This window comes from Muscardinus avellanarius, assembly GCF_963383645.1.
Source record: "Muscardinus avellanarius genome assembly, chromosome: 10".
Taxonomy (NCBI): domain Eukaryota; kingdom Metazoa; phylum Chordata; class Mammalia; order Rodentia; family Gliridae; genus Muscardinus; species Muscardinus avellanarius.
The window spans coordinates 14943842-14963709 of NC_137796.1; the positions used below are offsets into that span (position 1 = coordinate 14943842).

The 19868-nt window shown below is 51.7% G+C and overlaps 1 protein-coding gene across 1 annotated transcript in view; it reads right to left on the reverse strand.

Annotated features, from left to right (window-relative positions):
• Positions 1-1887: 1887 nt before the first annotated feature.
• The window catches only part of ZFHX3 (zinc finger homeobox 3), a gene marked incomplete at both ends in the record, with an annotated part of 173783 nt that continues 155802 nt past the window's right edge, over positions 1888-19868 (reverse strand). The window contains 3 exons of the mRNA XM_080702166.1: positions 1888-3521; positions 7917-13451; positions 14946-15048. Of these exons, the coding sequence (XP_080558292.1) occupies positions 1888-3521; positions 7917-13451; positions 14946-15048 (7272 nt within the window). The remainder of the gene's footprint in view (positions 3522-7916; positions 13452-14945; positions 15049-19868) is intronic.

Below are 19868 nucleotides of genomic sequence, written 5' to 3' on the forward strand. Positions count from 1 at the left end.
CTCTGTTGGCTGCGCTCTGGCTCACTCGCCGCTCAGACTGCCTAACACAAGGTCAAAACTCTGAAGTAAAAAAACGTGTCTTTTGGTATATGGAATTGTCACTAACGGTGGCCTCTCTGTTTGCAGAGGAAGCACATCACAACCTGGGAATCTTTTGTTTTACTCTTTCTTTTATTAAACTAAGTCTTGTTTGTTTAAATCAGAAACAAATTCTCAAGTAACAAGAACCCTTTCCCTTTTTTCTGCATCAGCAGCGAAAGGGCGTGTCTTTGGATTTTATTTAAAGCATGAAATTTCTTTTTCTGAGAGAGGAAAGGAAAAACACAAGTACCAAAACAAAATCCCCTAACCCAAAACTTTTTTTTTTTTTTTAATAAAGCACACAGCCCAATTACACAAACTGAAACAAATGCTTTAGTTTAGGAAAAGAATATTCGACGTATCTATCAAACGAGGAGGAAAAGAATGGGGTACAAAGAAAAGCCGCAAGGAGGATAAATTAAAAAAAAAAATGCACAAGGCTACCAGACATTGGTAACTAGAATTATATGTCTTTAAAAAGTTTCAACTCCCCAACCAAAAATAATCTGTGAGGATCCTAATGACCCCTAGCATCCTTTGAAATTCTTTCTTTAGCTTTATAAAATAATTCTGCAGCTACCCTCGAAGAAACGAAGGCAGCTACCTTAAGTGGGAGAGTACAGGATGGGAGCTGGGGTAGGACAGAGAAAGTGGAATTGAGGGACTGGGGGAGGGCTTCGGGAATCAACGGATTGTAATCTACCTGCTAGGAAGGAACAAGACGACATCAAAGGAGGAGCTGTCAGCTGGACCATACAAAAAGCTAAATGTACACAAAGGGTTTTTTTTTTTTTCCTTTTAAATCTACCATACTGCTTCAGTTCATTTCCAATGCAACAATCTACTCAACACCAAAAATGGTCATTATCTATCATAAATACAGAAAGTCAGTTTTTAAAACTTATTTTTTTTTTAAGCTACAAGTCCTCAACACTCTTTGTGTGTGTGGGTTTTTTTTTCTGTTTTTCTTTTTTTTCTGAAAGTGGGAGTGCTTAACTTTTCCCCTTGAAATTGGCTTCAGCAGAAAAGCTATCCTTAAAAAATCCCCAGAAAGCTAAAGCAGTTCACATTGTGTTTTTTTTTCTCAAATACTTTCTGCCTGTTTTTTTTTTTTTAAATTAACAAAAGAGAACAACAAAAAAAAATCTTTTCTGGAACAAAAAAAAAACTGAAAAAATAATATATATAAAACAATGATTCTGAAAACAGAACAAAGTGTGAGCGATTGACCTGAGAATAAAAAGACATTACATTTCTTCTTTTTTCCTTTAGCAAGCCATTGGTATCTGAATGCTAAGATAGCAAGGAATTTAAAACCGTAACAAGGCGGACTGCTTTCCCATACAGCGTGCCGGCTCCTCTGTGCTCTCGAGGGGGGCGGTCATTGAAAAGGGACAATATACAAGGGGTTTAGCTCCAAAGACATTAGGGAGGCCCTGCGGACTTCTTTTTCCCAGACCAATAGTACCTTCAAAAGGACACAATGTAACAGGGTTAGGGATTTTTGTTTTTGTTTGCTTTTTAATATTTAAAAAAAACAAAACAAAAAAAAAAGAGAAAAGACAAGAATGTAAATCACCGGCATAGATAGGTATATGGGAAAACAACCCACGCTTTTTCTTTTTTTTTTTCCTTTTTTTGTTGGGTTTTTTTTTTCTGTTTGTCTGTTTTTTTGTTTTTTGTGGTTTTTTTTCTTTTTTGGTTAGAAGCTTTGGAATTGCAGTTAGTCTATTTTTTTTTTGAAATCGGTTTGTTATTAATCTTTTTTATTTATTTAAATTCATTTGTATTGTTCATCTTCAAAGCTTACAATCTGAAGGTGTCCGTTCCTACACTGGTCAGACCACTGTCCTTGGGGCAGCTGGGGCCTTTGGGACCCTCCACCGGGCTCGCCGGTCCGTCGGACTTTTGGCTGAGATCCGAGTCAGACCCCTCCGAATAGTCGTCTGTTGGCATCGAGGGCGGGACCCCTGAGGTGCTGCATGAACTTGAGGTAACCGTTGAAGATGAGGGCAGGGGCGGGGCGGGGGCCGGGCCGGGGGCCCGGGGCCCGGCGGGCGGCCAGGGCTTCCTGGGGGCGAGGGGGGAAGCGGGCGCGGAGGGGGCGCTGTCCTTTGAGTGAGCGGCAGACTGCGAGGTAGATGCGGTGCTAGGATCGGGGAAGCAGGCAGAGTGAGGTAATAAACTAGGGTGCTCTTTGGCGTTTCTTGCTGCTCTCGTGATTGTTCTGTGTTTGTGCAAGGCCGACTCGAGATGTTGACCGAGCGCCTCCTCCCCGCAGAGCGCGCTCTCGCAGGCCAGGCAGTGGTACGGGCCGCCGCCGCCCCCGGCGGGCACGTGGAGCACCATCTCCTGCAGGTTCGCCACCGGCTGGCCGAAGAAGCAGAGGGCCTGCAGGTGGCTCCGGGCCGCCTCCTCGTCGCCGAAGCCCGCCTGGCACTTGCGGCAGACCAACTTGTACTGCACCTTTGGAACGATGAAGGGGTCGCAGAGGGAGTCCGCGCTGTCGCTTTCTGCTTCTGGCTCTTCGGGGGGTTTCGGCAGGAGGGGGGACACCTCGCGGGGGGCGTTTTTCTGCTCTTCTGGTTTGGGGGATTCTTTGGCAGGGTCTTTGTCTGGGGAAGCAGCCCCCTGGGGGACTGGGGTTTGGCTTGCTTTGGGCTGCGGCGGTGGCGGCGGCTGCGGCTGCGGCGGCGGCTGGACTTTTGGCTGCTGCTGGACTTGCCGCTGCTGCTGCTGCTGCTGCTGCTGGATGGCCTCCTGCAGGCTCTGCTGGTATTGCTGGTACTGCTGCAGCAGGGAGCCCGGGGACAGCCCCATCAGCGCCTGCGACAGGGCGGGGCTGTAGGGGAACAGGCCTTCCATGCCGTACATGGGCTGCAGGTACCCGCTCTGCAGGGCGCCAGGGATCTGGGGGGCGTAGTAAGGAGAAAAGCCTGGTACAAAGTAAGGAAGGAACTGGCTTGTGAGCAGCGCGGTGGGGTCTGAAGTCAAGGCGGCCTGCAGGGCCTGGAGCTGGGCGGTGTCCACCGCGTACTCCATGGCGGGCAGCGGGGCCGGGAGTGTGGCTGCGGCCGAGGCAGGGGCCTCGCCTTTCTCCTTCTTGGGGACGGGCAGGGGTTCCCCCTTCCCTTTGTGTGCCTTCTCTTTCTCCTTTCCTTTCTCACCGTCTTTGTCCTTGCGCTGCTGCTGCTGCTGCAGCGGGAGCTGTGGCGTGGGTGGCGGCTGGGCCGCTGGCGGCGGGGGCTGCTGCTGCTGCTGCTGCTGCTGCTGGGGTACAGGGGGCTGCTGAGGGGCCAACGCCATGGTGGCTTGTGCTGGGGTCGGGGAGCTCAGCGAGGCTGAGGACGGTTTATTTGGTAATCCAGATGTGGGGAGGCCAGGGGAAGGAACCGTTGTGCTGGGCAGACCCATCAAGTTCGGTTTAGGAGATGTTAAAGCTGAAAGGAAGGGAGACAGAAAGAGAACACACAGGTCAGTCTAGGGTGCCGGCTGGGGCCCGAGCCCTCCGACCTCAAGACATCTGGAGGTCACTGCTCCGAGTAAGCCTTGGATGTCAAGTTTTAAACTTGACCTCTCCAAACCAAGAGTGTCAACAAGAAGAGCTCCCGGCCAGGGTTGGAGAGCCAGGGCCCCATCTAGGGCCAGCTCCCGTGTTTCCCCTTTCAGGTAAGTGACTTCCAGCACCTTCCTCGGTGCCACACCACCAGCTCCCGGTTCCCTTACCGGGCACGCCAGGCCTCCTCTACTCTGCCCAGAGGCCCCCCAACTAGCTGCTTCCCAGCTGGGGCTCACAACAGAGGCCTCCATCAAAGCTCTGCAGAAGCAGTACTGCCTGGAGGCCCCACCAGGTGTTGTCTGGAGAGGAAGCCAAAGCAAGACGTGTGGCCAGGACCCAGGCTGAACCCACTGACCAGGCTCCTCCTCTCTGACCTCCAAGCTGCAGCAGAATACACAGGTGGATGCTTTAGGAGGGCAGAGAAGATGAATGCTGAGCACAGAGGGCGGGCCTCCAGGAAGGAAGGAAAGCAGCCCATTTGGGAGAACGGCTCTGCGCCTTGGCTCTGCTCATCTGCTCAGAGTCTGGACGACCACCGCCTCCTCCTGCCCCCATGAGGACCATGCACAGGAGGGCCGGGGTGGCAGATGCCTGAGAAGCCGCCACAGGAAGAGGAGCAAAGCCGCGTCACAAATAGAACAGCCCAGCTGGGCACGGCGGCCCAGGCTTGTAATCCCAGTGCTTGGGAGGCTGAGAAGGGAGGAATGTGTTCACAGAGCCTCAGCTACTTAGTGAGGCCCTCTGCAACTCACTGAGACCTTGTCTTAGAAAAATAAAGAATGGCCGGGCGTGGTGGCACACGCTTGTAATCCCCGCGCTTGGGAGGCGGAGACAGGAGGATCGCACAGGTTCGAAGCCAGCTGCGCTGGTTTACGAGACCTTGTTTCCAAATTTTAAAAAAGTATAAAAAATAGGTCTGGGAGTATAATCTGAGGCACAAGGGTTTCCAGGAACCCCAGTACCACAAAAAAAGAAAAGAAAAGAGAAGAAAAAAATAGGGCTGGGGGTGTAGTTCAGAGGTAGAATGCCCCTGGGTTCCATCCCCAGTACTGCAAAAATAAATAAATAAATAAATAATAATAAAAAATAGGGCTGGGGGTATAGTTCGGAGGTAGAATGCCCCTAGGTTCCAACCCCAGTACCATAAATAAATAAATAAATAAATAACCAGTGCAAAGTGCTAAGGCACTTTGCATGCATCAATGGGTGCTGGAGGTTCTCTTACCAGGATACCAGGCCCACAGGGAGTGCAGTCCCATCTTCAATCATGCTCAGCCCAGAGCCTAGTGTGTTCTTCCTGATACCCAACCATCTCCCAGACCATGTCTTCAGGGCCAGGGTGACGGTGTTGCTGTTGATGGCACACCAAGCTTGAGGTACATTAAGACTAGCTAGGTGGTGAGGAAGGTGGTGTGGGGTAGGGAAGGGCAGAGCGTTCTGGGCACTGAGATGCTGAGAAAAGACAGGAGTCTGGTAGCGCACAGGCCATGGCTCCTGGAGTACCTCCACATTCATCACACCTGAGAAACTGCAGAACACATCCCTTCGCTTTGGAGGACATCAAAATGTCAAAAATCTCATGACTCCTCGGTATTTCATCAGGATCACCTTCTGCCAGAAAGCTGGGGTAGGGTAGGGTTCTATGGCCAACACTGTCCTCATGAGATAAATAAATAAATAAAAAACACTTCAAAGCCCAGACCTGGGTGAAGACTATGTTCCTTTCTAGCTAGGGAAGTACTGTGTTAATTGGAATCTTCATATTTCAAACAAAAAGAACAAGGTTGGTTCAAGTTGCCAATCCCAAGAAAGCACCCATTAGTGTTGGACAGGCAAGGAGGAAGCTTCCACAGTTACATAACGTATTCTCCCAGACAGCAGAAAAGGATGGCTGAAAGTAACTCCCCAGTTTCCTCAACACACACGAGAGACTAAAACCTGAGAGAAGCCACTGGCAGTACTAGAAAAATTGCAATGCTTGTTGGTTGCACTGGCAGAGTGGATTATGAGTTCTAAACTCAGGACATGGCTCTTTCTGTCTACCACCGGGCAGCCGGCCTGCTCTAAAAGATCTGTAGGGCAGGAAGGAATATCTAGATATCCCTGTGGCTTCAGGCTTTTAAGAGAAAGACTCAGGTCAAAGGCCTTACACTGACCGTGCACGTGTTCAACTGACAGTCTATGTAAGAGATCCAGATTTCAAGAAACATTCGCTGGACCCCCGCTCTTTGCCGTCTTGCACCAGCAAGATACACTAGACACAGTAGCTCCATACACTCTCATGATAATTCAGTGACCTGGGTTTTCTGATCTGTAAGATCAGAACCGGTCACGATATTTATCACCCCGAGACTTAGTCACAGGCCTCTGGCGCCAGACTGAGCCGGTGTGGACTGTGGCCAGCTCACACTGGATGTGTGACCTTGGGTCCCCGAGGCGACCTCGTTGGAACCTCGGCTTTCCACAAGAGACGGTTACAGGGATGGAATGAAAGGCCACATGGACAGAGCTTAGCACCGGGCCTGACATAGCATAAGTGCTTAATAAACACAAGCTCCTTCCTTCCCGTTCCAGATCTGGTGCTGTGGAGAGCTACAGTACTGGGGCACATCTGACTGCCTGGGATGGCTGATTAAAGGCAGGGCTTTCTATGTGGAGTCGGCTCTCTGTGGTCAGGACCTAGGCAGCACTGAGCGTATACCTATTGACTGGCTCATACTGGGTGTGGTGGAAGAAACACAGGGCTCTAGGAGCCCAGAGGCCTGGGTGGGAGCTTTGGCTCCTACCCTAGCTTCCTGAATGGTCTTGACCTCTCTAGGCCTCAGTTTTCTCATCTGTAAAACAAGGGGAATAGATCAGACATTCTGATTCCTTTTTGTTGTTGCTGCCGCTGTTCACATTGTTATGCTGCTGTGGGCTTTCCTGAGCCCCGGGGCTTCAAGGAGAATGCAGTGTTGGCCACCTGCCATAGCTTCTTTCCTGGCTGATGTCTAGCGGGCTTTAGCACCGTCTGTGGCCTTACTTGCCAACACAGAGAGGCAACAACTTCTATGTCTTAATGCTTTCTTTTCTTGTTCTCTTTGGATAAGAAACTGGGGCCAGTGATTCAGTGGCCTCCCGTTCTAGCAAACATTGGCTAAACTGTAAAACTTGGAATTCATTCAGCCAGAAGCAGGGACTGCTCTGGGAAGCAGCGGAGCCAGCGAGTCCTTGGGGACAGGGGTACATTCTGAAGGCAGCGGGGCACTCTGAGGGGCTGTCCTCTGCTGAGCCCGAAGGCCGACGGGGGGACTGGCTGACCTGTGCTGAATCCTCACAGGACTCTGGAGGAGAAGGTCCAATTTAGGACAGACACCTAGGTCCAAAGAAGATGGGTGAGCACAGAGGAGGAGAAACGGAGGTAAAGAGAAAGAACGGCAAGACTTCCTATCAAGTGAGAATGTGGAAGTAGCAAGTATTTATGACTGTAAATGAATCTCGGGAGGGAGGAAGAAGAGCTGGGCAAAAGGAAACAAAGGGGTGACTGAGAATATCTCTCAGGTGTGAATGAGTGTTTCTGTCTGGAAGACGAGCACAAACATGTCAAAACTGAGACCTGCATTTCCCAGTCAAGGCACGAGTCATGGTTGTGCGTGGACACAGAAAGGTATCGCCTTGGAAACAAACAGCCACAACTGTTCTGGCTGAAAGAGAACCCCAACAGTAAGGGTCCACCAAATAAGAGCGGCTTCCGATGGCTGGTCTGCAACAATAGCTCTCTCAAAAAAATGGCAGGCACCCCAGGTGAGGGCAAAGAGTTGACTTCAGTTCCCTTGGGCGGGTTCCCAGAGGGTATGAGCTAGAATTAGCTAGGACATTCAGTGTGTTATATTTGTAGCAAATACCTAGATGACAGTGGCATTTCCACAAGGACCGAACAGAAGAGTCTATGATGGAAATCTCTTTCTTGAAAATTCCCTAGGAATAGCATGTGAAGCTCTTCCCGATAGCACATAATCTGACTGCGCGACCGAACACAGGACCCAAGAATGGTTTCAGAGGAGACTGTCCCAACCCGGAGCTCCCATGCCTGCGCTAGAAAGACAAAGGACCTGTGTCTACACCAGCACTGGGGAGGCTCGGCAGAGGAGAGCTGTAGTCTTCTTGTCTTTAGAGAAATTGAAATGGAAGCTTCCTACTTGTCCCGCCCGCGGAGGGTTTGGCCGTCAGCCCATAAAAAATGTACTGACAAAGCAACTACTTAATACTGAAAAGAATCCCCTCGAACAGAACCCACCTGTGTTGGATGGAGTAAAGCCTGGCAAGGAGGGGCTGTTGAGACCAGGAAGCAACACCGGAGGAATGCCCTGGAGTGCCGGGTAGGCGGCGGGAAGGTTAAGAGCCTGCAGCGGGGCGTTGTCAAACATCCCTTGCTGCTGGGCTGCCAGTCCAAGGACCTCATTGGCCTTTTTAATCCGGTCCAGCTCTTGTTGAGCCATCAGCTGACGGACAGTGGCCGGGTCAAAATACTCTTTCTCCTTGTCCAGCTGGCTTCCGATGGTGTCTTTAACTTTGGAGATATGCTGTTGGGAAAAGATATGGTCACGTACAGACAGCCGAGCGCTGTACTTGATGCTACACAAAGTGCACTCCGTTTTGGGTCCCTCGTAACTTGTTTGGTTTATACCAAAATGCTTGGCCATGCTTAACTTGGACTTCTTTTCTTTTGCCCGGGCATTCTGGAACCAGACCTGAACAACTCTCTTTGGCAGTCCAATGTCATTGCCCAGGACCTCACACTCGAGCATAGTGGGCGTCCTATAGTCATTGAAGCACGACTTGAGGACCTTCAGCTGCAGATTGGTCATTTGAGTGCGGAAACGCTTCTGCCCGGGCCGATCCCCGCTGTCACCCGATTTGCCCGCGGACCCACTGGCGCCAGGACTCGGGGAGCAGGGGTCCGCGAGGCTCGAGGTCTCGCTGTAGTCCACTGTCCCTTCGTTGTCGTATTCCTTGCTGTAAAAGCTCGGGGCTGGGCTGACCAGGCCAGATGACAACCGGTCTTCGTACTCAGACATCGCCATCATGGCGGCTTTGGTCAGCCCTTCACTGGGCGCAGAGGAAGATTTGGTTTCGGGTGCCATCCCGGTCGTGCTGTCATTATCCGCGTTGCCCTCATCCCCCGTCGTGGTGTCGGTGATCGCTGTGTTGACAGAGGAGCAGTCATCGTTGTCCAGCTTCGTCTGGTCGAAGTTTAGGTTGACGGAGGACGTGGAAGGACTTTCGAAGTCTTCGAATCCTTCCACCTTGATGGAGGAAGGGCTGAGGAGAGTTCTGGGGGACAGCTCCATGGTCTTACTCACGGGGGAGAGGGGCACTCCCTGGCCGTCGCTGCTGCTCGGGGGTAGGTGGGAAAAGCTAGCTCCATCAAAAATATCTCCTTTCATCTGGAGGCCCCCGTCGCAGTCTAAGAGCATCGCGGACAGAGTCAGGTTGTAGCCGGCTCTCTTGGCCTCGTGCCAGTGGCGAGACCGGATGTGAGCCTCGAGGGCGGTCTTGGCCTTGAAGAGCGCTCGGCAAAAGGGGCACCGCCTGTGGGCCTGGGCCGGGCCCACAGCCCGGAACTGCCCCTTCCTCTCCCGAGCCCTGGTGTTCTGAAACCAGACCTGCACCACACGTTTCTTCAAGCCCACCTCGTGCGCGATGTGATCCAGCATCTTCCGCGTCGGGTTCGAGTCCAGTAGGTACTTTTGGTAGAGGATTTCCAGCTGCTCGGGCGTGATGGTCGTCCGCAGGCGCTTGTCCCTCTGCGGCTCTTCCCCGCCCGTCCCGCTGTCGTTCTCGCCAGGGCTGGCGCTGGCCTTCTCCTCCAGCTTCCTCTTGAGGGTGTTCATCGTGGAGGTGGGCGTGGACGGAGAAGTGGCCGCGCTGGCCGGGATCTGAGGGATGGCCCCGGAGAGCAGCTGGCTGGCCAGGAGCGGGTTACTGGGGTCGAAGAGCATGAAAGGCATGTCCAGCGACCTGTCCAGGAACTGGGGGTGGATGAACTGGTTCTGCGCGCTCAGGAAGTGGAGCTGCTGATGCTCCTGCCAGTGCTCGAAGGATGGGAAGGCCAGCTTGCACTGGTCGCACTGGTAGGGGATGAGCTGAGGAGGTAGGTTTGCCAGCTGCTGAGGCGTCGACGTGTGCAGGGGCTTGAGGGGCAGGTGGGAGAGCTGCGAAGGGCTGGGGCTCGACTGGGGCAAGGGGCACTGCGGAGGGGGCGCCTGCGGAGGGGGCTGCGGCAGGGCGGGCGGGGCAGCCAGCTGGGGGAGCTTCTGCTGGGGGGCGCCCGCCTTCTGCTCGGGCTGGTCTGGCTGCTGCGGCTCCGGCTTTGGCGGCCCTTGCCTCTCTTGGGTTTGGTTTGGCTGGGCGCTGGGAGGTTCAGCCTGCTTTGGCTTCTCATCGCTCGCCTCGGCTTTCGAACTGAAGGTGGCCAGTTCGTCGGCCTCGGCCGCGAGCTGCAGGAACGCGGAGGGAGCCGCGTTGGCTGACGGGGCCGGGGCGCTGTAGGCCTGCGAGGGCATGGGGGTGCTGCAGGAGGAGCTGGTGGGGGTGAGGAGCTCCATGGCGTCCATGGAGTCCTCGTTTTGGCTGTCGTCCTGCCCCTCCTCGTCCTCGTCCTTGTAACACAGCTTCTTCTGGTGCTTGATGAGATCAAAGATGCGCTGGAACACCAGGCTGCACTTCTTGCACTGGTAGTTGAGGTTGCTCGTGCGGATGTATCTGTCGTTCGTCAGCTCGCGGCGCTCTCCATCTTTGCCCTCTCCCTGATTCTCGTAATTCTTCCTGGCCTTCTGCCGGGCGTTCTGAAACCACACCACAATGACTCGGGTCGGGAGGTTCAGCAAATTAGAGAGTTGCTCGAATTCATCGTCCTTTGGGTAGGCATTGGCATCAAAGAAATCCTGGAGCACTCTCAGCTGGTAGTCGGTAAACCTTGTTCTGGAAGACCTCTTGCTACCCCAGTACTCCTGCTTCTGCGGTTCCGGGGACGGCGGCCGGGAGTCGATCTTGAGCTCCTCCAGGCTGGTGATGGGCGGGTTGCTGAAATTGTACGGGGAGTCCTTGTTGCGCTGCCGCTCTTTGAAGAGGGTGTTCCTGAACCAGTGCTTGATCACTTTCTGGGGCAAACCGGACTTGTCTGCCATCTCTTTGATCTGCTCCTCACTGGGGGAGTTGTTAATGTCAAAATACTGCCGGAGCACTCGGAGCTGGTCGTCCGTGATCCTGGTGCGGGGCCTCTTGTTCTGCTGCTGGAGCAGGGTGGGGTTCAGCTGATGCTGGTACAGCTGGGCCAGGTCCGCGGGCAGAGGCTCCACTGGGCCAAGCTGAGGGGGCAGCTGAGCAGGCAGGGTCTGCAGGGGCATCGTCTGCATCATCAGCGGCGAGAAGATGGGCAGCTCCATCGGCATGGAGAGCTGGGTGAGCGGCACCGATGGCTGGGCCGGGGCGATGGTGGGCGAAGTGATGGGGGGCGCCGACGCGGGGATGGCCGGTGTGGAAGCGGGCTGGGGCGGCGCCGCGGGCGGGGGCGGCGGGGGCGGGGGCGGCGGCGGCTCCGGGGTCTGGGGCCTCAGGGGGTACAGTTTATCATAGTGCTCTCGGTACTGCTTGGCAAACCTCTCGAGCTGTTTGAAGGGGAAGTAGTTCTGGTGCACGTGCTCCTGATGACTCTTGAGGATCAGGATGTTGGAGAACATCTTGCCGCAGGAGTCACACTCCAGCTTCTCCAGGTTCTCGCCCTGCTCAGTCTTCCCGTTCTTCTTCTGCACCTTCTGCTTGTTCTCGTTGTACTGGATGACCAGCTCGAAGCCAAAGTTCTCCAGCAGGGCCTTGGTGGCGTTGCCCCTGGCATCCGAGGCGATGCGCGGAGGGAGCAGGGATGCCTCGGAGCTGCCCCCCGGTGCCAAGTCTTTCTTCTCTTTGGCCTTTAAAGCGTCTGGCAGCAGCTCCTTTGGTCCCGCGTTGCCCTCTCCCCCTTCCACACCCTCCCTGTCTCTCTGGCTTTCCTTCTCCTTGTCTTTGATGGCTGATTTGCTTTTCTTTTCAGGGAGCTGGCTGGTCTGAAGGAGAGCAGAGTGGCTCTGGGACAGGGAGAGCTGACCTTGCTGTTGTTGCTGCTGCTGCTGCTGCTGCTGCTGTTGCTGCTGCTGCAGGATCTGCTGGTGGCTCTGCTGCGGGATCTGAACCTGGGCCTTCAGGTCTTCCAGCAGACCCGGGCCCGTCCCTGTCAGCGTCAGTGCCCCGCTGGTCACCGGCAAGCTCACCTCGGGGTTCAGCTGGAACTCGGCACTGGGGATGTAGAAAGGGAAGAGGAGATGCTGCTGCTGCTGCAGCTGGAGCAGTGTCTCAGTGGTCATGGGGAAGTGAGGAAGGAGGGTGGGGTTAAACAGCTGAGACTGGATCAGGGCAGCCTGCTGCTGCAGCTCCTGCTGCAGGTGAGCTTGAACTTGAGCCTGGGCTTGGGCCAGTGTCTGCGCCTGCTGCTGCTGCTGCTGCTGCTGCTGCTGCTGCTGCTGCTGCTGCTGCTGCTGCTGCTGTTGCTGCTGCTGCTGCTGCTGCTGTTGTTGCTGTTGCTGTTGCTGCTGCTGCCTGGATGCAATCATATCCGCCAGCTTCTTCCGATTGGCCTCCTTGGGCTCTGAAGGGGACGCGATGTTGGCACCAATAGGATTCCCCAGGGGCAGCATCGTGACACTTTCGGCGGGCACTTGGTTCAGTAAGCTGGAGCTCGGCGTGATGCCGGCCCCGCCGGGGTTGGTGGTGGTAAAGGTGTTAGTACCACTGGTGCTCACAGGACTCGGTGTGGATGAGCTCAGGGAGACACTGCCGCTGTGCCCGGTCCCATTGCTGCTGCCGCTTGCAGCCTCCAGCTTGGCTGCCCGGGCTTTGGTTTGATGCAGCACAGACCTCATGTGGATCTCCAGAGTGGAGCTCTGGCTGTAGGCCACATTACAAGTGTTACACTTAAAGGGTTTGTTGTCTGGGCTGCTGGTGGGTTCTGGCTGCCCAGTAGCTGACTCTTGGAGGGCTCTCTTTAACTTATGCAGGTGGGAGACAGAATTATAGTGTACTAGAAGTATATTCTTCTGAGTGAAAGATTCCTTACAGACAGTACACTTGTAAGGGCGAGAAGGGTCTAGGAACTTCTCCATGGTAAAGTTGGGGCCTTTGCGGAAAGGGAGCGCTCTCTTTGGCTCTGAGCCTGAATCTTCCTGTACCGACCCAGAGTCACTGCCCGTGGGACTCTGTTTATCCTCCAAGTCGCTCTCTTCCTCCTTGTCTTCTTCAACGATTATAGTGTGGTCGTCAGCCAGAGTGGGGTCCCCCATGGCCAGCAGGTCCCCATTGGCCAGAAGGCCGCCATAAAGCTGCTGGATGTCAGCCTCGCTCAGCTCCAGGTGGCTGGTCTCGAGGTGTTTTTTCAGAGCCTGGAAAGTCCGGAAACTGCGCTGGCAGAGGCAGCACATGGTGGCGGCTCTGATCACGTGGTACTGGGAATGGAGCTGCAGCTTCTCGATGGTCTTGAAGGCCAGGCTGCACTGGTTACAGCGGTACTTGTACACGTGGCGATCCGACACGGGCAGCTGAGGCCTCTTGGCGTGCACCTCGTTGAAGTGTGTCTGGAGGGCGGCTGACGTTTTGAAAACCTGGCTGCACCCCTTCTTCCAGCAGAGGAAGCCCGAATCTTCTCTCACAGAGCCTGGCTCAGCACAAGAGGGTTTCAGGTCTCCGCTAGGCTCCGTGCTTGCGGATGGCAAAATGTTCTTTCCCAGGTCCTCTGAGGTTTCTGTTTAAAAAAAAAAAAAAAAAAAAAAAAAAGACATCAAGCCCAAAGATAAAGAAGGCCTTGTTTCCAGGATGGTACCCAGAGCCATTTACCTAGCTAGCTCCACACATGCAGGAAGTGTCTGACCTGATTGGCAGGATCTCTCCACAGAGCCAATAAAGTGCATAATATAGAACAGGGTACACATGGACAGGGATGAATAAAAGGATATGTTAATTCTTAACAATCTTCTAAAAAATATTTAATTGCTTGATTCAGGATCTATAGTTTCTCAAGAACTGTACGGAAGGTTATTGCTCTTAGATGGCATTCCTCTTTTATGTAATAAACATTTAGGACAGCAGATGTGAATTAATGCTATACTAAGTTGTGGGAGAATTTGTAAGAACTATCATCCAGCCAGGAGTGGTGGCGCACGCTTGTAATCCCCGCGCTTGGGAGGCGGAGACAGGAGGATCGCGCAGGTTCGAAGCCAGCCATGCTGGCTTAAGAGATCCTGTTTCCAAATTTAAAAAAGTATAAAAATAGGTCTGGGAGTGTAGCCTGGAGGTAGAAGGGTTTCCAGGAACCCCAGTACCACCCCCCCAATATATATATACATATATATATATTATATATAAATACATATATATAAGAAATTTTCCATTATATTTTTAGGAATTTAATTTTTTGTCATAATGTAATTTTTGACTGTCACTTCTATTGAATAAGCAATGAACATCCATGTGGCAAGTTATTAAAATACATTAAATTAATTTTTCTACAATGAGATCATCATACTCATAAATACCCTGTTTTTTTTTTTTTTTTTTTTTTTTCAGGTCATCTGTCCACTGCCTAATCTAAAAAAAAAAAAAAAAATCACAGGGGAGAAGGCCAGGCATATCATGGCTGAGCTTGTCCTAACTTAAACCCTAGATGTCTGTAAGAGGCAAAAGATGGCTTCACAGGTCCAGGGATGCCTCTGGTCAGGACCACTGACACCAACAACTGCAGCAGATGTGTCTCTCTGACAACGGTCTTTCCAAGTGCACCTCTATACATCACCATAAGGCAATCCCAGAAGATTCAAGGAGCTGTGCAGAGGCAGCCCCTAGAAAGACAACAAACCCAGCATCTGCCCCACTCCACCCCACCAGCCTACCTGCTCCACATCTCTAGTAACTCAGTCCCCAGAGATGCAGTGTCTAATGGCTAGGGATGGTAGGTCTATGGGCCTACTGACTGACTCTCTGCGTATTCATTTCCTAACTGTACAGTCCAGGGGGACGCTGTGCCACAATCCCACTGATTCTCAAACTGCAGAAATGACATACAAATACACACCCTGAGCCAGAGTATAAATTAGCTGGCAACAGTGACCTTCATCTCCCAATCAGCCATGGTCAGCTTTAGGAGTACTGTCGAGAACTCCTGGACCCTCGCCCTAGGAGCACGATGGCCCAGGGTTTCATCTTGCTTCAATTCGCAGGAGTCAGAATGAATGATACTAACCAGGCTGCTTCCCGGCCTCTTCCAAGTTGGGATTCCCATCTCGCTCTGGAGCAGACGCCGGGAGGAACATGCTGGTGGGCATCACCATCTCAGGGGTGGTCACCTGAGGAGTGCGAGGCAGAGGAGCCAGAGAGTCAATGGGGAGGAAAGACGCACAAAAATAGGAAAGGTTGGGAAATTATTTAATAAGCAAAATTAGCCTTCACCAGCGTAAAGATGGAGGTGTCACTTTTCATAGCTCACTGAAGATTCATGTTTATTAGACAAAGCTCACATCAGTCAAAAGTGTTTCTACGGTTACATTCTGGACATAATTAGCAGTGCACACTTGAAGAATAATCTTATTATTAATATTTTTCCTTTATGCAGAATTTTGACTTTGATCAGTGACAATGTTTTGTCATGGGCTGTGAAACTTCTTGTGCAACCAATTAGGTAGATAAGTTGAAAGGCCCACCTTAAGCTGCTGAAAACATAATAAGGGCCCTAATTAAATCATACCTAGTAAAGTACACTGTAATCTTGAAGCAGGGAGCATTGTAGTACTGTTTTCAAAATGTATTCAGGCAAGGAGAGGAGGGAGGAAGAGTGAAGGAAAGGGTAAAGAGGAGAGAGGAGAACAAAGGGAAGGCTGGGGCCAGGCAGATACTCCAGGAAACAACATTTTATAACCCTTTACAAGCTGATATCAATTGCAGTCAGTGGCAAACATGCATCTTTCATGATTCCCTTCCACCAGGATTTCTTTCGGAGCCTTTGCCCAAGGCATACAACACCAGAGAACACATCGGCCCAGTGTCCCCGGCCATCAAGGGCAGCTGGCACAGCATCCTCCAACAGGGCAGCCCCACCTGGACCATGGCCATTCTTCCTAATTAGTCCACAGTTAGCCTGAATCCGAGGAGCTAAGATTTTAGGTCCGATCCTCACACCCCTCCTCCAGGCCTCACCCCGACAAGTTATCATTGCGTGGTCAGCAGCTCACCCTGACAAGTTACCATTTGTCTTGTGATAGGGTGACAGACAGCCCTTGGTATCTCACACAAGGATAAAAGATTCTTTGTTTAAAGGGAGCAATATCATCCCAGCAACTCGGGGAGCTGAGGCAAGAGGACTGCAAGTTTGAGGCCAGCCTGGGGAACTTAGTGAGACGTGCTCAAAATAAGAAAGGCTGAGGAGAGAGAGCTCAGTGGTAGCGTGCCTGGGTTCAATCACCAGTACAAAAAAAAGCAATATCCTTTTACCTGCTATGGGGTGGGAAGGTTAGGTGCCAATAATAGCGCCAAATGAATTAGAAATCATCTCCAATTTGATAACAGCCTGACAAATGGACTGACCCAGAGGTGACAGGAAGAGAAACTGCAGACACCATTCACCCACGTTACCACACGGCGCCCAGCCCCACTTGGAGGCATTATTTTCCCAATCAAACACGATTTGACTACAGTAATATCTTTCTCTCTGTTGCAAAGTCTGGAACATTTAGATTTTTTGGGGGGGAGGAATCAAAACAAATAATATTTTTAAAGAATTACTATTAATTTGTAATAGCTTAAAGGTCCAGCTTGCTCAAAAACAGCTGCCGACACGCTCCCTGGTATCAACCGCATTAGGCTCAAGGACTAGCAGAAACCTAGATAACTACAAGCACAGCCCCCCAGCACTTAACCCCCACTGCACCACATTTAGGGGTACGAGAATCTTTTTCCAGCAACCTAGATGCTGAACGAGGTGCAAAAATTAAGCAACAGGCACTCCAGAGACGGTTCTGCGGAGCCCCATGCGTGCCCAGAGCAGGTGCATGGCAGGTGAACGTGAGCGTGGCGTCCCCCGCCCACTGACACCTGCACCCCCGCACCGCGCCCCGCTCGCCAGCAGCTGGTTAGGGCTGGCTGTTGATGAATCATTAGGAACGGAGGAGAGATTGCCAAACTCATTCCATCTATTTTCTTTTTAATAGAAAGCATTTCTGACCAGTGTGGTTGGGGAGTCCAGCGGGAATCCAAGAAGTGAAAGGTCACCGATTAATTTATAGTCCTCAGCCGAAGGGGAGCACAAGGTTGGGGGTAAGAGGGGGAGAAAAAGAAAGGAAAAGAGAGACTCCCCCCCAACCTCCTTTCTCGGTTGTGGCTGCAGGATCAGTCCTTTCCTGGGATCTTTAGGAATTATAAAAAATGAATCATGAGAAATAAAAAAAAGCCCTACAGAGTAAAAAAGAATAAAATTATCTAACACCTCAGCTGCACATCATTATAGAAAACTGTGGGCTTTTTATACGCATTACAGTAAGGCAGACATCCCCTCTAACAGACTCAGTACGACGGATCAGTAATTGTTTTCATACACTTTAATTAGAAAAACTCAGATGGCTATGAATAATAATGGAAAAGAGAGACTTTTGCACTTGAAAGGTTGAAGTCAATCAAGTGTGAATGACGGCAAAAAAGAAAAAAAAAAGACACCAATTCATCAGCCTCTGTTGTCTCGCTGCGACTTTAATCATAATTCCTGATTGGGATTCAAGAAGGCAGTAAGCAGCGGTTCTTTGTCTGCCTTCACCTTCCATCAATTAACTCTCCCCGAAATATAATCATCAACCTCACATGCTCCTCTGCATCTTAATCCGGGCCTCCGAACCTGGAAGTCTTGCCCCATATGTGTTTAAGTAACTACTTCTATCCACCCGCCTCTCCTCGTCTGTAGAGCGCACAACCTCTCCTTGAGTGGGTTGGAAAAAATAAAAAAGGTGTGGTATATGAAACTGTAGCAGGCAAGGAATCGCCAGGAAGCAAAAGAGAAGATTCCCAAAAGGAAATCCCAAGGATCGGGCCCTCTGGTGGGGTCCATCTGCACACGTGTCTGAACAAAGGTCTCCCGGAAGTCGCCTTGCTGCTTGGGCTCCTGGAGGCCCGCGCCAGTTCCCAGGCACTCACGTCCCAGTCCCAGTGCCCAGTCCCCTTCCTACCTTCCAGAGCTTGCTTGCTTTTCTCTAGAGAACCATACATAGACTCCTGCCACAAGAGCGCACCCAGGGGTCCTGCGCAATGAGGAAAGCGAGAGTTCCCGCCAACACACCGCTTTGTTTTCCAATAATACCTGGCTACCAGATCGCCTGGGAGGTTCAGACTATACCAGCCAATGGGCATGGAGGTGCAAGCCAGTGATCTCAGTATGGGGAGGCTGAGACAAGAGGATCACATGTTTGAGACCAGCCTCAGCAACTTAGTGAGACCCTGTTTCAAAACAAAAGATGGGGGGGGGGGCTGCAGGTATAGCTTGGAGGTAGAATACTCCTGGGTTCAGTCCTCAGTACCGCAAAAACAGACTGTACCAGCAACCTGATGAAGGTGGGGGAAGTGGGGGAAGTAGGTCATTCCACTGTGTTGAATACAATTCTAGAAAGTCCTTTTTTTTTTTTTTGGTGGTACTGGGGGTGGAACCGTTTTACCTCTGGGCTATACTCCCAGACCTATTTTATACTTTATTTGGAAACAGGGTCTCAGTAAGTTGTTGAGAGCCTCACTATGTAGCCGAGGCTGGCTTCAAAACTGTGCGATCCTCCTGTCTCAGCCTCCCAAGCGTGGGGATTCCAAGCGTGCGCCACCACGCCCGGCTGGAAAGTCCTTTCTATTCACTGGGAGCACTGCAGCATGTGGGCTTATGAGAGGATTAAAAACCTGGCTTTGGCATAACCAGGACCATTCTAAGTGTGCCCAAACTCCAGAGGTCCTCAAAGAACTGGACCCCACCACCAACTGCCCTGCGCTGACCCACGTGCGCAGCTGTGTCAGGCTCTCTTCCCCATTCCTCTCGCCATTTGCCCGCTCTCCCGCCCGCCCACCCACACCCTAGCTGTGGACTGAAATGTCAAAGGGATAAAGGTTTGAGGTTTGGCCAACACACAGCACAAACATCTACGCTTTCAACACTGAGTGTCCCATCCATGTGGATTGATTATAATAATCTGTCCATCTGTAAACCCCGAAAGCATTCAATTATGCGTCTCCCACACTGTACTCACTAATGGGCCCAAGAATTAAAACAGACTTTTAACAAGAAAACACAATTCTTCTGGTTAAGAAAATTGAATTGATTAGAGCCATTACCCCCTTGGCACTGGCTCTCTCAAGACTGGCCCCGCAAAGGAGGTCTTCTCCACTCATGCGTCTCCCTCCCACCCTCCTGAACAAGCCAGCTGTGCTCAGAACAGAGGTGGCGGGACAGAGGGGGAAACCGTCCGCTGAGGTGGGGCACTGGGTGTCTGGAAACTAACCCTGGCCTTAACATCGTCCTCACCAGTAAAGAGACCTCGTGTATGTAGAATGAGAGAAATGTGGAGTTCTACTCAGAGCCGAAACTCTTCTGGTCTAAGCAATTCTTATATATAATAATAGAAACAGCCAGGCGTGGTGGCGCACGCTTGTAATCCCCGCGCTTGGGAGGCAGAGACAGGAGGATCGCAGAGGTTCGAAGCCAGCCTTGCTGGCTTAAGAGACCCTGTTTCCAAATAAAAATCCTTAAAAAAATAGGTCTGGGAGTGTAGACTGGAGGTAGAAGGGTTTCCAGGAACCCCAGTACCACAAAAAAAAAAAGAAAGAAAGAAAAGAAAAGAAAAAAGAAAAGAAACAGAAGCGTTCCAAACTGGCGCTAAAAATCTTCACGCTTAGGCAATTGCAAAACAACTCAGCTGTGGAGAGGCCGGGCCTGTGAGGACTATCTGTTCACCCGTCCTCCTGTCCTGACTAGACACTGGACAGAGCTCCTGCTGTCTGCCCTGGGCCCAAGAAGCTCGCCCTCTGGAATGACCCTTTGAAGTCATAAACCCCTCAGGAAATTTAATGAAATTTGTAAACGCCGAAGAAAAATACTTTCAGGTACAGAATACTGTAAATAAGTTCAGGGAATCACGGGCCCCGCAGGGGA